General features: G+C 38.9%; 1 protein-coding gene across 5 annotated transcripts in view; it reads right to left on the bottom strand.

The window, feature by feature from the left end:
* The window catches only part of Klhl32 (kelch like family member 32), a 232,186-nt gene that overhangs the window by 34,441 nt on the left and 180,605 nt on the right, over positions 1-17,140 (bottom strand). For 3 of the 5 annotated variants that reach the window (XM_008839609.3, XM_008839608.3, XM_008839610.1), the window contains exon 7: positions 3,116-3,842. The exons of the other annotated variants lie outside the window; for them this stretch is intronic. In XM_008839609.3, coding sequence (XP_008837831.1) covers positions 3,116-3,842 — 727 coding nt within the window. The remainder of the gene's footprint in view (positions 1-3,115; positions 3,843-17,140) is intronic. 5 annotated transcript variants of the gene reach the window in all.

Raw genomic sequence — 17,140 nt, 5'->3', positions numbered from 1 at the left:
TATATATACATATAAATTTAATAAAGTTGAAGATAAACAGTTTTTAGGAAGCTAAAGAAGCTTTAAGAAATGTTATTTCATTAATGAAATATCTCTTTTTAAAACCTCTTTGATTGTCAGCTCCTGGAGGGCAGGAAATGTGTTTGCTGAATTAATCTTATTTATCAATGACCTAGTACTACAGTATATAAGGATGTAACACTCACTAGAAGACTTAAGAAAGCATCAAATAGTGCTTTTGCATCAATGAAGTAACATTTGTCTTGTAGTTTGAAAGCACTCATTTTGTGGTTGGCATCTCATTTTCTTGCTGCCACTTGATAAAAATAAAAAGATACATTGTTCTTCAAAATGAGCTTGGATGAATTTCCCTACACACACACACACACACACACACACACATCTTTAGTGCTTCACTCCCTGGCCTGTGCAATAGAGAGCATGCACTTTATAATGCTGCTGCAGGATATTTAATGCTTACTTTTCTTCAGAACTGTGGATCTCTAATCAAAATGGAATGGAGCATTTGTGAATTGGGTCACGATGTCAAATGCTACAGAAGCTTTTAAAATTTGTCTGTCTCTAATATCTTAAATTAAATGTTAATGGGTATATCCATACAACTTGATTTTCTGAATTCCTCTCTGCTTGTCACACTTTACAAACCATGGACAGTTTTCAAGATGTCTTGACCCCACAGGGGAGGGGAGTGAATATTAGTCTCTAAAGGATCATTTGTGTTCTATGGAATAGAACAAAGCCTCTAAAATCCACAATCTATAACTCACACTAACTCTACCTCAGGCAAAGCTTGTAAAGTACCAGGAGGATACCAATTCAGCCCTCAGTCCAATCATTTGGCAATACTTGATTATTGGTCAAATTTAAGAAAAAGCTTCACAAATTTTCATCTGCTCCAATAAATCAAGCTAACATTTCCAAATCCGTGATGGGCAGGTGAAATATTCCTGTGCTCCCTCAAAGGGGGCCCATGAGCAACTCCAACCACCCCTCCATTCATGGTTAGATTCACAATTGATTTATTATAAGCTGGGCCTCAGGAAAGAGGCACACGACTGAAGATATAAGAAATGTCACTGGCGATCTCCTCTACTTTCCAATTAAAGGTATTGTACGCTACACAGGAAAGTGAACTTCTCAAGTGGGGAGACAAGCCTGAAAATCGTGATTGTTTTCATTAAATATGGTTAACTCAGGCAGAATACATTAGTACAAGAACAAAGGAAATGTGTGTACTTCCACAGAAGGAAGAAAACAAAGCGAGAAACACTAAGATATACGACAAGTTGGTGCATTTAATAAAATGGAGAGGGAAACATAGAGGCCCATATTGAGAGGGAAGTTCACTTGATAGCAAGGTGATCGATATAGCCAGTCTACAATGAGCTTCTGTGCTTCCTCAAGCCTCACTGGAAATGGGTAAGTAGTCATCCCTTTAAGGCTAAGTAAGGGAAACTCCAGGATTTATTTAAAAGCTAGTTTACAGTGCCAAACAAGGCACATTTATTAAAATATTTATGAGAAATTCATACAAAATTTAGAAAGAATGTTGCAAAATTGAAGAATATACTATATTAGCAACATATGAAACTAAACGAGCCAATGGAAGAAATGCAAATTGGAAGAAAACACAAATTGCATTGATTTCATAAATTCTTCATTGCTCTGTTGTCCAGTAAAGTCTAGATCTGTTCCTATTATCATTAGCAATTATCAGTTGCAGACACTTTGAAGTTTCTTCAGCAAAACCAAAAGGATATAGTCCTGGTGGCTCTTTTAATGCTTTAAATATATATGTAAAGGCAAAAGAAATCACTAATAAATGAGATTTTTATTTAAATACATCTATAATATACGCGATTACTTTTAATGTTTATTTGGTATATGGGACTAGTAAGTGTTGAGTTCTCATTTTTTGCTCTTTCCTTAACGGAGTCTTGACTTAATTCATTAATTTATCAAGCCCTTAAACCCAATGTAAACTAAGTTACATCAATAAAAATTAGTGAATTGCCAATAACTGAGGCTATGGATCTCCCTGGTTACTGAGGACGGTAGAAGGAAAAATGAGCAAAATTGAAACTAATTTAATCTACAGAGATTTCTGTCAAAATAGATATTTAAAAAACTGGAGATGACAACTAGGGAAAGCTACAAAGCCTTTACTTCCTAAGAATGATCATTTTCCACCTACAGACATCAAGGTTACCTTTTAGTAGTTTGGTTATGGATCTTTCTCTTTCTCTATGCTCTTGAGGACACCCAAATACAACTTCTATTTTGGCTACAAAATGAGAATCTTCCAAATGAGAGAAGATGCAGCCTTTTCCTCCTAAGAACTGAAAACATAGGTTGATACCCTGAGACTGATAACACGTCCACAGGCATCTGTACAAACAAAACGACAGCCAGGAAGGGAGTGGATGGTTGTACACATGTGGATAAAACAAGTCAACAATGAATAAAAGTTGGTTGAAGCTGGGTTATAGGTGCAGAGTTGACCATATTAGTCAGAATATGGTCATAACCATATGAGAATGAGAATAACCATAACCAGAATGAGAATAAGCAGGACTGAAGGAATAGGATAGCACCAGTAACCACCACTCACAGATAACACAAAAACATTCTTTCTGGGGCTTAAAACCCCTCCTTCAATACACAGTACAGCTAATGTCTCTTGCTATACTCAGTAAAATAGTTTGCTAGGGTGCTTCCCCTCCCGACTTTAAAGAAATTGCTCCTAGTCAGGAAGCCAAGAATGAAAGGAAATGCAAAGGACGTGTGTAAAGTACAAGTTGTGCAATGCACCTCACAGATAATCAGGAGCTGATAGTATGAGCAAAAGAAGGTCTGACACAAAAACAGGTATGGTGGCCATTACCTCTCAGAAAAATCGCACAAAGGTCAATTACTTCCAATTACATTGTTCCCTATAGAGTAGGTGCTTCATAAATGATGGTTAATTAGCTAAAATGGCATCCACGGCTTAATTGTTCAATTATACATGGCTGTACTCCCAAAACTTGACTTTTAAATTTAAGCCACAGTTAAAGTGATTTTCAATAAATCCAACACAGGAGGCATGTTCTACCTGATATCCAAAGAAGACCATCGGCCACATATCCAGCATGACACGAAAGGGATCGGTCAAAGGACTGCACAAAAGTCCATTTGTTCTTCTTGGGGCAATATCTCTCAACTGTAGGCAGAACCTGGCGCAGTTCATTTCTGCCCCCAACTGCATAAAGGTATTCGTCCATGGCACCCAGCACAAAATGCTCTCGACAGTTTTTCATGGGTGCTATCTCTGCCCAGGAATTACTGCGAGGGTCATAGCGACAGGCAGTCCTCACTGCACACGTCCGGCCACTGGCATGCTCCACTTCCCCTCCTGCTACAAACAGGAAGTCCCCCATGACGGCCACACAATGATGGCTCCTTCCCACAGGCATGGGAGCCAGCTCGCTCCAGTTGGCAATGGCGGCTATGAGGGCATTTTCCTGATCCACAGGATTGAAGTACCGAAGTTCTTTTACTTTACAGACCTCACGCTTTTTCCCACCAATGATATACAGAGTGTCTGACTGGAAGCGTGGTTTTGTCCTGCAGGTTTGCCACACAGGCTGTGCATAGATACTCTGGTGGTATTCCAGGGCCTCATTGACAAGGGCGGTGGCAGTTTCACTCGCCTGGACCAGAGGGTGGGACAGTGCAACGGTGTGGAGTGTATCCACGTCCATTAGGCCAAAGCGGATGTACTGCAGGAGCTCGTCCATGTGCTGGCAGTGGCAATTGTGTTCCAACCACCTCACAGCTAGCTGAAACAGAAGGAAGTGATGAAATGAGAGGAGAACCACAGCTAAGGAAGAATGGGCACCAGCAGCTGCACAGGCAGGCTAGCACAATTCTTCTGAGCAGTAACGAAATCTTTTCCATAAACAGCATAACACTGGAATATTTTCATACTCATGTGATGATTTTTTTCTTTTATCAGCGAGAGACACAAAAGAACTCAAGGCATTGTTGTTGGGGTGAGGAAGAATTCTAAGCAGCACTCATGGGCTTATGATATCTTTCAGGAAGCACAATCGTTACTTTTCAAGGAAAAAATATTGTTGCGAAGCAGTTTATTCCTTCTGTTTTGTGTACAGAGGCCTGGCATACCCCACCACCAGTAAATATCCGTGGTGTGTGATGCCATCCCAGCTCAAGCAATATATGTCAGCCATGAACCGAGGTGCTATACCAATATGAGTAATGTGAGAAAAAGCGTGATGACCTGAGACCCCAGGTGAACTTGAGAGGAAAATCAATGCCATACTAGTGGAATGATTTAGAAAAAGGACAGGCTCCTCCCTTCACCTCTTTGGTAGGTATGGCAACAAGGAAGCAAGTGGAGGTAAGAAACATTGCAACTTACAGGACTATTTTTCCACCCAGCTATTTTCACCTTGAAGATAGTTGTTATTTTTACATGTAAAAAGCTGACAATTGGTTAAAAGTAATTTCCACAGTGATAATAGAGGAATTTGTCTTGTGTTATGGAGACAACAATAGAATGCAATGATCACTTTATAATTAGTGTGGCTTAATATTTGAGTTTGGTAAATCCTCCTATATACTAACATAAAATAGTATATCCAGTTGACATATTTGATATTAATAATTCTTAGTGGCATCAACATTAAAGTAGGTATCTTGGGAAATACTAAGGCAAACCTAAAGGAATTAGTGGAGAAAGTAATGAATTTGATTACTAATTTTTACTGTTTACTTGCTTCCTGCCTCATGGAACTAGAGCTTGGGGCCTCCCTGTTCAGATGTTAACATACAAAAGGACAAATGAGGTGCTGTGCCTCTCAGAACATTATTCCTGTTAAAATGAATTAGACTCTCAACCTGGTAAAAAGTAGCATGACTAAGTCGCTGGGGTACTGAATGATGCCAGGTTTCCAGAGTTTCTGCATCCATTGGACAAATGGCTCCAAAAGCAAAGTGTACTGCAGGCTTGTTTCTCATCTCCTGAATAAGTGAGTGCAGGAAAAGAAGCTACCTTTGCAATGCAGTGACATGCCTCTCTTAATTAACTACCATCTAATTAAATGAAATTAGTGAAGAGACCCGTAGGGTATCAGTGAGGCAGATACCACTGAGGGAAGATGCGTGACACTCTCTACGTTTTTTATAGAAAACTGGCTTGTTTAAAAATATGATACAAACCTAGACAAAGAAAAACAGCTCTCTATGGTAATATCGGAAATAATCAAGATGTTGAAAAAGAAACCTATTGTTCATCCATCGCCAGGTCTCTGCCGGCATGGAGAGGCTTCTCATACATGGCATCCTATTTATTCTCCATACCAATTTTAGAAGTTTCAAGGGACAGAGTATTTTCCATAGGGCGATAATTCAGGTACTCAGTGAATAGTTTTTCAGTCATTGCTCACTGATCAAAAGATCTCAGGAGTAAAGTTATCCCATTCAAAGTTGTTTCTTAGGCACTAAGTAAATTTTTTCTGAAACATAATCTTTGATATTACTCCTAATTTAAGCAATTTATCCTAATTTAATTCATTTGGCTTTGCTGTGGAACCTGTTTCTCTGCACCCTTCTAGTTATGCAGCCTTTGTTATAGATACTACAAGAAACAGCACTGGACAAACATCAGATAAATATGCATGCCTCCAAAGCCTTTTTTACAGCGTGGTGCTGCCCACTTAATTATTCTTCCCTCTCCCCATAATCAGTTCTTCCTATGCCATAACCAATCTTGCATCTTTCTCTTTCTAGGAAATGGTGTCACTAACAGTAGGAGAAGTATACAAATCTCAACTGTTAGACTTTTAAGAAATCTCTAACAATTTCATTTTTATTAATTGTTAGAGATGCCTCAAAAGAAAAATGAAATTATGAAATTTGCAGGTAAATAAATAAGCTGGAAATAATCATGCTGAGTGAGATAACCCAGACCCAGGAAGACAAATGCTCCATATTCTCTCTTATATGTGAATACTAGGTTTGAATCTATGTGTGTTTAAATCCAAGTGTCCACACAAGTCAGGAAACTAGCAAGGGGATGGATTTCAAGGGAAGATAGATGAAACACAGATGGCATGAAGAAGGAAAAGTAGTGTTAAATGGGGTGGGGGTGGGAAGGCAGGGCAGAGCAGGGAATGTGGGGAGGGATCTCTAACACTGAAGACCTCTGGAAATGCCATATGAAACCTAATCCTGTAGACGTTTCCTAAAATATTTACATATACATATGTAAACAGAGTTTAAATGGAGTTACCCCAAAAGGCTAACAAATAAAAAGCCTAGTACTGGGTATGGGTTAGCTCTTTTGGAGTTATTAGTGGAGTCCCATAGACTCCACACAAATACTAAAGGTTATTTCCATTGCTCTTACTTATCCTCCAGAATGTGATGATAAGATCCTATTGCTAAAGATACCACATACTTGAGATATAGGACATAGAGAAATCAAGATCTCAAATCTTCATCCCTACTGGCTGGCTGGCTTTCACAGGGCAGAAGGTTCTATTTATATAACAGGAGAAAAAAAAAAACTAATCAACAGTCTTACCCAGCTGTTAACCCTGTGAGCTACAACAATGACTGGCCTGGCAAGATATACCCACTAGTGCAGTAGTGGTACAAATGTTATGGAAAGAACCAACCACTTTCTCATTGGATTTAAAGCCTGCTCCACAAGACAGACCTCATTCCTGGTACTATTAACTGGGCCCCAAACCTGTAACTGGCTAGGTTATAAGCTCTACAGAAAACCTCATGATTTTATTCTGCTAAATGGGCACAGCATTAAACTAGGTTCTTATCTTTATGACCATAGATTAGTGCATCTCTCATCCCTCATCAGAAAGGCTTCTTTTTGCTATAGACAGCACTTAATATAGAGACTCACAAGTGGTCAGCATTCAGAGAACAAGAGACTCTGTGTAGAGTGCTCAGCATTACATCTATATCATATCCCTCTCCTTGGAGATTAAGGATCATCATGGAAGACAGGGCAGAAAGATTGTGAGACCCAGAGGTAGTGGACATTTGCAGTGAAACCTTGTTTGTAGGACATAACAGGACAATTGTCCATATCAACTCAGAGGCTGGGACAGCATGCTCAGAACCCATATTCAGATCAGGTCAGCCCAAATCCCAGAATGGATGTGGGAGGGGCTCATGGAGTCCTACTCCTAGCTGAGGAACTATTGGCAATTGATGTCTGCTGAGGGAGGGGGTATCAGTTTTCTTGAGGGATACAGTCCCCAAAAGGCTACTGGTGATAAGGTAGAAACCTCATTTGAAGCATTTCCTCTATTGGACTGGCCTGTGGCCATGTCTGTGAGACATTTTCTTAATTGCTAATTGATGTAGGAGGACCCAACCCATTGTAGGCAGTGCCATCTCCAGGTGGGTGGGCCTGGGATGCATTAGAAAGGTGGCTAAGCAAGCCAGGGGTGCAAGCTAGTAAGCATCATTCCTCCATGGTATCTGCTCAGTTTCTGCCTCCAGGTTCCTCCCTTAAATTCCTTTTCTAAATTACCTTGATGATAGACCTTAAGCTGCAAGCTAAAACCCTTTCCTTCCCAAGTCGCTTTTGGTTATAGTGTCTGTAACAGCATCAGAAAGCAAACTGGACATGGCCCTACACCCATGTACATATAGGCAGCACTAAATAGACTCAGTGGGTTTTTTAAAAAAGAGAGCAGATGAAGTTGGGAGGGAAAGGTGGTTGGGGTGGGGAGAGAGGAGGAACTGGAGAAGATGAAGTGGAGGGTTGATCTGATTTTAAAGTATTGGATGTACGTTTGAAATTCTCAGTTAAAAAAAAACAACCTTGTCAGGTGTGGTGGTGCATGCCTTTAATACCAGCACTCAGGAGGCAGAGGCAGGCAGATCTCTGTGAGTTCAAGGCTAGCCTGGTCTACATAGAAAATTCCAGGGTAGTTAGGCTATAGGGAGATCCTGCCTCAAAACAAACAAAATCTTTAATTTTGTTTGAGCCAGTGGCTTTTTTCCACCATATCATGTTACATATTCTGTGAGGGTTTCCTTATCAGTTTCCCCAAATATATTAATTTGCATTTGAGATCATTTTTATCTTTCCAGCCTCTCAAACGTCTTACAATATCATTTCACACTTTTATAATTTCTTAACATTTTCAGAACATACAAGTCGTCCGTACATGAGTTTATCTTTTCTCCATATCAAAAAAGAAACGTAATTTACGATGACCTGTTTTTCTTTGTCAAATTCAAACTTGACTTGCACATGAATTTTCTGAGTTTTCTGGTTCAAATGCAGACTCTAATTCAGAAAGCAGAAAGGTAGAGTGGGCATCTACCTTTCTAACAATAACAAGATGATGCACAGGCCAAAGTCACTGTATCAGCTACTTTCTCTTTACTGTGACAAAGTGTCTGACAGAAACAACCTGAGGAAGGCAAGGTTAGTTGAGCTCACAGTTTCAGAGGATTCCAGGAAGATTAGGAAGGCATAGAATGGAAACAGCTTCCTTTGGAGTGGCAGGAGCATGAGGCTGCTAGTCACACTGTGGCAGCCAACCAGGAAGCAGAGAAGGAGACCATAAGTAGGAAGGTCTAATCCTCAAAGGTGTACCCCCAGTGACCCACCTCTGCCAGCCAGGCCCACCCAAAGTTTCCACAGCCTCCCAAGCCAGCGATACCAGCTGGTGATGAAGTATTCCAGTGTGTGAGTTGGCAGAAACACTTCACATTCAAACCATTACAGTTACTCTGTTCTCTTTTATCTTCCATAGAAATGTAAAGGAGAAAACCACACTGAAACTAAAGATAATTCATGGTTAGGCAAATAATGAAAGACTTAGGCAAGAAAAATTTAAACAATAAGTCACTTCAAATCAAATCTATGCTGCACCACACAATGTCCTCACACCCACCTTGTCCTTGGCCTTTAGCAAGGGGACACAGACCCCTGACCTTGGTAAGTAAGATCCTGCCCACTGTGTCTTGATTCTCCTGCAGTCTGAGCACCTCCACTCCCCACCCCCACACCTACTTTTAGCCTTGGGTCTAGGCCCACTCCTGCTCTCTGCCTCAGATCTCTGGACTCCCCTTTGTCCAGACCTGCCCACCGCATCCTGAGCCCTTACCCCCAGATTAGGTCAATTCTCCAGCTTTGTTTTGTTAGACTCTCTATGGGCTATCCCCACCCCAATCGTTCCCTTGCCCCTCCCCTTGATCTACCTACCACAGACCCATCTACTATCCAGACTAGCCTACTACCCTGAACACACACCAACTAACATTTCATACCTGAGCACAAAGCAACCAAACTACATCAACAATATAAACAGAAACAAACTTCAACCAAACAAAGGCAGAATTTAGAATTTCCTATTGAACACACAACCAACAAAAGACATGCACCTGTTCAAACGGCAACAGAAGAACACAAATGCTATGAAAACTAACAAAATATGTTCCCAACAAAACCCAGCAGTCCTGCAGAAGTGTACTACAACGAGAATCACCCTGAGGAACCCCCCAATGTAGAATTTAGAAAACAACATCTAGGTACAACATGTATGGTAGAATACATGAGGTCTGGTGGAGGGATGGGGAATGGACAGGGGAGGGGGCCTGGATTTGATTAAGAACTGTTGTATGGGGGCTGGAGAGATGGCTCAGTGGTTAAGAATACCAATTATTCTTGCAGATGACCCGGGTTCAAATCCCAGCACCCATACAGCAGCTCACAACTGTCCATAACTCCAGTCCCCAGGGGATCCAACAGCCTCTTGTGAACTCCACAGGCATTGCATGACACAGGTGCACTTACCTACATGCAGGCAATACACACATACCATAAACTAAAAATAATAAATAAAATTAAAAAAAAAAGATTTAAAAAGCTCAATAAAAACTTTTCAAAACACATAAACATGATCAAAGAACTTAAAGAGGACGCAGACAAACAACTCAGAGAACTCAAGGAGGAGAGGCATAAACTTGTCACAGGGGCTCAAGAAAATACAATGTGTAGCTGAATGAAATAACAAGACAATTAAGGACTTGAAAGGCAAATTCAAAAATAGATAGAAATATTGAAGAAAACCAAAGCTAAAATGAAGATGGAATTGAAAAACTCAATAAGCCATTCTGAACAACAGGAGAAAGACTCACAAGCAAAATGAATGAAACAGAAAACAGAATATCAAGATTGGATGACAAAACTGAAGAATTGGATTCCTTAAGGAAAAACCATAAATTTTTTTTTTTTAAACACAGGAGTAGAATACACAGGAAATGTAGGACACCATGAAAAGACCAAATCTATGGATTACAGGTATACAGGAAGGAGATATCAGGCCAATGACATTGACCAGGTCTTCAACAGGATTATAGAAAGCTTTCCTAAATTAAGGAAAGACTTACCTATACAGATGCAATAAGCCCACAGAACACCAATTAGACAGAACCAGAACAGAAACTTCCCATGGCATATCATAGTAAAAACACTAAATGTACAGAACAAAGAGAGGGTACTGAAAGCTGCTGGAGAAAAACAAGTTACATATGAAAGAAAACCCATCAGAATTACAGCTGACTTCAGTGCAAACTATGAAAAGCAGAAGAGCCTGGACAAAGTATTCCCAGTTCTAAATGACCACGGATGCCAACCCAGAATACTTTAGCCAGCAAAACTATCTATCCTAGTCAAAGGGGAATGGAAAGTTTTCCATGATATGGATAGGCTGAAAGAATTGACGTCCAGCAAACCAGCCCTATGGCGAGTACTCAAGCAGTGCAAAGGACAGAAGATAGGAATGGCTGTACACAAGAGGTTACAGAAGGAAAACAAAAGAGGGTATAATTAAAGAAGTGCAAAATAGAAGCAAGAACAAATAAATTAAAATGACAGTAACCAATGCACATCTTTCAATAATAACTCTAAAGATTAATGGCTGCACATCTCCAGTCCAAAGACACGGGCTAATTGAATGAAATAATAAATAAAATTCATCTTTATGTTATCATAAAGAAACCATCTCACTTTCAAGTATAAGCACTACCTTAGGGTGAAATGATAGGAAAAAATATTCCAAGCAAATGGGACTAAGAAGCAAGTAGGTGTTGCAATTCTAATATCCAACAAAATAGGACTTAAATGAAAACTAATCAGAACAGAAAAACAGGCTCACTTCATTCCAATCAAAGGAACAGTTGACCAAGAAGATATCACAATCATGGATGTATATGCACCAAACTCTGGTGAACCAATTTCATAAATACAGTACTACAGGACTATAAAACACAGATTCACCCCAACTTATTAATAATAGGTGACTTTAATATCTCACTATCTCTGATAGGCCAATTGAACAAAGAATAAACAGAGAGACATCTGAAATAAATGACAATCTTACATCAAATGGACCTAACAGACATCTACAGAATCATCCACCCAACCACCAAAGAACACTCATTTTACTCAGTAGCCAATGCAAGTTTCATTAAAATTGATGACATACTGGGGCATAAAACAAACCACAACAAATACAAAAAACTGAAATAATTCCATGCATTCGATCAGACCACAATGCAATAAAACATAATAAACAACAAAAGAAGCTCTAGTAACTACATGAACTCATGGAGATGAAACAACACACTCTTGAATGATAGAGGAAAAAGTTAAGAAAGAACTAAAAGTACTCCTGTAACTAAATGAAAAAAAAAAAAAAAAAAAACAACAAAACCTCTGGGACACTTTAAAAGCAGTTCTAAGAGGGAAGTTTATAACTCTAGTTGATTTAAAAAATAAAAAAGAGCACATATAAATGACTTAATAGTACAACCCAAGACTCTGGAAAGGCAAGAACAAACCAAACCCAAACCTAGTAGATGAAAAGAAATAACAAAAATCAGAGCAGAAATTAATGAAATAGAAACAAAGAAAATAACACAAAGAATCAATAAAGATAAAAGTTGGTTCTTTGATAAGATAAACAAGACAGACAGACCCTTAGCCAGTTAGTCAAAAGAAAGAAAGAGCAAATCCAAATCAACAAAATCAGAGGTGCCACGGGGACTATCACAACAAACACCAAAAAAAAATTTAGAACATTATAAGGGAATACTTTCAAAACCTATACTCTTATTAACTTGAAAATCTAAAAGAATGAATTCTAAATTCATGGAAACCATCAATGTTAAACCAAGAAGAGATCAACAGCATAAACACACTCATAAAAAATAAGGAAGTTGAAACAATAATACAAAACCTCCAGACTGAAAAAAGCCCAGGTCCGGATGGAATCACAGCAGAATTCTACCAGACATTCAAAAATGTACAACCAATGTTACTTATTCAAAAAGAGAGAAACAGAGGGAGAACCCCCAAACTCCTTCTATGAAGCCAGTACCACTCTAATACAAAACCAGGTAAAGACACAATAACAACAACAAAAACCCCAGAAAACTAAAGGCTCATATCCTTAAAGAACATAGATGCAAAGATTCTCCACAAAATATTTGCAAACTATATACAGACACACATCAAAAAGATCATCCACCATGACCAAGCTAGCTTTATTCCAGAGATGCAGGGATGATTCAATATATTTAAGTCAATAAATGTAATAAAGCATTTAAATAGACTTAAAGACAAAAATCATATGGTCATCTCAACGGATGCATTCATGTTAAAAGTCCTAGAGGGAATTGGAATGAAGGGAATGTACCTCAACATAATTAAAGCTATATGCAACAAACCCACAGCCAACATCATTGCAAATGGAGAAAAACTAGAAGCATTCCCATTAAAACCGTGAACCAGACAAGGCTGACCACTATCTCCATTCCTTTTCAATATACTGCTTGAAACTCTTATAAGACAAGAGAAGAAAATTAAAGGAGTACTAATTGAAAAAGAAGGGGTCAAATTGTCACTATTTGCAAGTGAAATTATATTATCTATAAGAGATTCCAAAAATTTCACCAGAAAATTGCTAGAAATGATTAATACATTCAGTAAAGTGGCAGGTTACAAAATCAACTTACAAAATCAGTAGATTTTCTATATACCAATAGCAAGCAATAGGAAAAAGAATTTATAGAAACCCTACCATTCACAACAACTTCAAAAAATGAAATAACTAGGAATTAACCTAACCAAAGACATTAAAGATCTCTACAATGAGAATTTTAAATCTTTAAAGAAAGAGAAAGAGGAAGACACCAGGAGATAGAAGGACCTACCGTGCTCAAGATTTGGTAGAATTTATACTGTGAAAATGACCATCTTAGATCTATAGATTCAATGCAATGACAATCTAAATCTCTATGACATTCTTCACAGAGCTAGAAAAAAATCCTAAAATTCATATGGAATCACAAAAGATCTGGATATCCAAAGAAATTTTGAGCAAAAAGAGCAATGCAGGGGGAACCAACATACCAGATCTCAAACCCTCTTACAGAGTTATAGTCATAAAAATGGAATGGTACTGGCAAAAAAAAACAGACATGTAGATCAACGGAACACAAGACCCAAACATGAGTGCATACAATTTCAGCCACATAATATTTGACAAAGGTGACAACAACTCAGAATGGAGGAAAGACAGCATCTTCAACAAATAGTGCTGGCAAAACTGGATCTCCTCCTGTAGAAGAATGAAATTGAACCCTTATCTTTCACTCTGCACAAATGTCAACTCCAAATGGATCCAAGATCTCAATATAAAAATCTGAAACTCTGAAACTGCTAGAAGAAAACATAGGCAGCACCCTGCAAGATATAGTACAGGAAAAGACTTTCTAAGGCAGGCATCATTTGCTCAGGCATTAAGGTAAACAATCAACAAGTGAGACCTCATTAAGCTACAAAGCTTCTGTACAGCAAAAGAAACAACCAAGGAAGTGAAGAGGAAGCCCACTGAGTGGGAAAAAAAATCCTCACATGCCATACATTCAACAGAGGGTTGATATGTAGAATATACAAAAAAAAAAAAAAAACCCAAAAACAAAGAAACAAGAAAATAACACAATAAAAAGATGGGCTAAGGCTTGAACAAAGAGTTTTCAAATGAAAGAAATAAAAATGGCTAAGAAACAGCATAAAAAGTGTTCAACATCCTCAATAATTAGAGAAATGCAGATCAAAACCTCTTTAAGATTTCATCTCACTCGGTCAGTCTGGATAAGATCAAGAAAACAAGACTCCAAATGCTGGTGAGGATTGGAGAAAAGGGAACACCCATTCACTGCTGGTGGGAATGCAAATTTATGCAACCATTATGGAATGCAGTGTGGAGAACTCTTCAGACACAGGACTTGGAGCCATGGAGCAAGAACTGACTTGGAAGCCTTCTACCTGAAATTTAGCTCTCATAGTTCTAGAGGATACTATGCGAGCTGCTAAGGGAGAAAATCAATCAATGGCTCAAACCAGCCCTAAGGATCCATATGGATCCTTATATTTACAGTCAAGTATACCATACACCAGTCATCAAAGATGTTTCTTTTTGCAACAGATGGAGGCTACTGCAGAATTCCACAACTGGTCATGCACAGAGAATATATGTCTGAGAGATGTCCAGTCCTAGGTGACATATCTACAGTGGAACTTCTACACATAAGCCTCATGGAACATAGCAGAACGGGAAGTAGAGAGTAAACTAGTGCATCCCTCAGCTCTCACCAGTGAAGCTTCATTATACAACAGACTGTGATATACACAGAAGGCCACAACTGCTAAGTTTTAGAGAATAAGAGACTTCAAAGACCATGTCCCTGGATAAGATTTCTATATAAAGCCTCACCAACCCATGGCTCAGGGATCATTGTGGAAGAGGGGGTGGAAAGATGGTAAGAGCCAGGTCTGGGACACAAACATTAGAAAACAGAGGCTTCCAGGCCGTTGGGAGCTTGTTCATATGAACTTGCAACAATGGGGAAAGCATGCACAAGAACTGTGCTGACTCAATCAGATTGTGCTGACTCAATCAGATAAAAACCCAGCGTAGAATGAGGGAGATCTTCAACAGGTCCCAACTCCAGTCTAAGAACTATTGGCAACTGATTACTGCTAGGAGAGTAGATCTTCTTTAATGGAGAAACTAGATAGGCTGACTAGACTCCAGTGGATAAATTTGCACCGAGGAACAGCTGAACATCCTGTCAAATGCTTGACAGGAAAGGACTTGACATATATCACATAATGCATAAAATCTGTAAGTGGGATATGGAGGTTGTATGGTGAAGGGATCTAAATTTGATTAAGATCTATTATATGAAATGCACAAAAACTCAATAAAAATACTTATATGACATCAATAAAAATACCCTATGACATCATCTAAAAGTGGTCACTGTTTCTATGTCTTGATCCACATACACACTTTTTTCACTGAAAAATATGTTATGCCAGAACTCATCAGCCAGTACCAGGTAAGTAGTGGCTGGTATCTTTGTTCATAGCCTTTATTCTGCCTCCTTGGCCTGAGTTTGGCCCTAGACAGCTTTGATGAGGATGAAGACTGAGCCCTGTTTTTCTTTTTACTTAAAAAAATATTCTATTTATTATTTTTATTTTGTGTGTATGAGTGTATTGCCTGCATGTATGTGAGTGCACCCATGTCGTGCAATGCCGCAGAGGTCAGAAGAGGGCTTTGGATTCTTCTGGAACTGGAGTTAAGGACGGTTCATAGCCGCCATGCAGATTCTGGGAATTGAACCCAGGTCCTCTGCAAGAGCAGTCAGTGCTCTTAACCACTCAGCCATCTCTCCAGCCCCTGAGCCCTGTTTTTCATAGGAGGCAACACAGTGAATGTACATGCGACTATGTGCTTCCTATTCAAATAAACCAGAGCACCCATGTCTCCTGAGTGCCTGAAACATATCAGAAATTCCACACTTGTGTCATCTCAGAAAGGGGATGAAGAAGCACACAGGAGAAAATCAACTAGCTGACATTTCCAAACTTCCTCAGAGAGGTGGGCTTGTTAAAACACTTGGGTGTTGATTGGGGAGCCGATCAGATGGCTGGTTTTAATATAATGAATGGCAATGCACAGATGGACTTGATCAAGCATGCTTTCTAATTCATGACCACAAAAGAAACTCCAGTGATTGTTATTTATTATATTAATGCATGTTATTTTATATATAATCTTAAAATGCCTTTATTTCTAGCAAACAAATCTTTATCATGATACTCTTTTAATGCCAGTACGATTTTTTTAAGTTAAAAATGTGGAGTTTTCATAACAAAAGTGAGCAGGTGTTGAGATTTGCCATGTTGTATTAGAAAGCCACCTCCCTAATATGAGTCATGTAAAGTCCACATGGTGACATATTAAATCAGAATAATGACTGACACAGAGAAGAATGTTTATGTTAATAAATAAGTTGTGCCAAACCTTGAAGTCACATTCTTTGAGACCACATGAAAAATTTCAACTCACAAAGACAGCATTCCCATAAAATCCCCAAATGCCAGAAACTAGGGATGCCAGATCAGAGCATTTTCCTCCATAAGAACAATGAAAATGTTACCGTGGAGGAAAATTAAAAATTACAGCAGTGCTCACTTGAGTGCTATAATTAAAACTGTGTCAACATTTTGCTTGTAAAACAGGGGAGGTTGCATGTTAACCCTTATAACCAACTCTATATGATATATAGGGTATTTCTCCTCTAAGAAATCTATTTCAATGGAATCGAATCTTATGAGTCCCCAGGATCATATGCTGTCTGAAAGAGAAAACCTTGCCAGATTTCAAGCAGATTCAGCTCAGCAGATGTGATAATAACATATATTCTTTCATTGTTCACTTAAAATTTTATGAAGTGGGGAGATTGATAAATGCATTTATTTTCACCTTTTGCATAAAATTTGTACTTTAGTAATCATCTTTATACATATATCGAGGCTCTAAAAGCAATAGCCTGTGACACCGAGCATATGTCTTTCCAGTAGATGAGGGTACAGACATGGGACCACGGAGCCACAGTGAAAACCACCCCAAGCTTGCTCCAAGGCCTGCACACTCACATTCCAGATACTCAGGGGCACAAATCAAAATGACCAAGTTGTTCTATGGTTCAG

This window comes from Nannospalax galili, unplaced genomic scaffold, assembly GCF_000622305.1.
Source record: "Nannospalax galili isolate Female #2095 unplaced genomic scaffold, S.galili_v1.0 scaffold78, whole genome shotgun sequence".
NCBI lineage: Eukaryota > Metazoa > Chordata > Mammalia > Rodentia > Spalacidae > Nannospalax > Nannospalax galili.
This window is presented reverse-complemented; position numbering and strand designations above follow the sequence as displayed.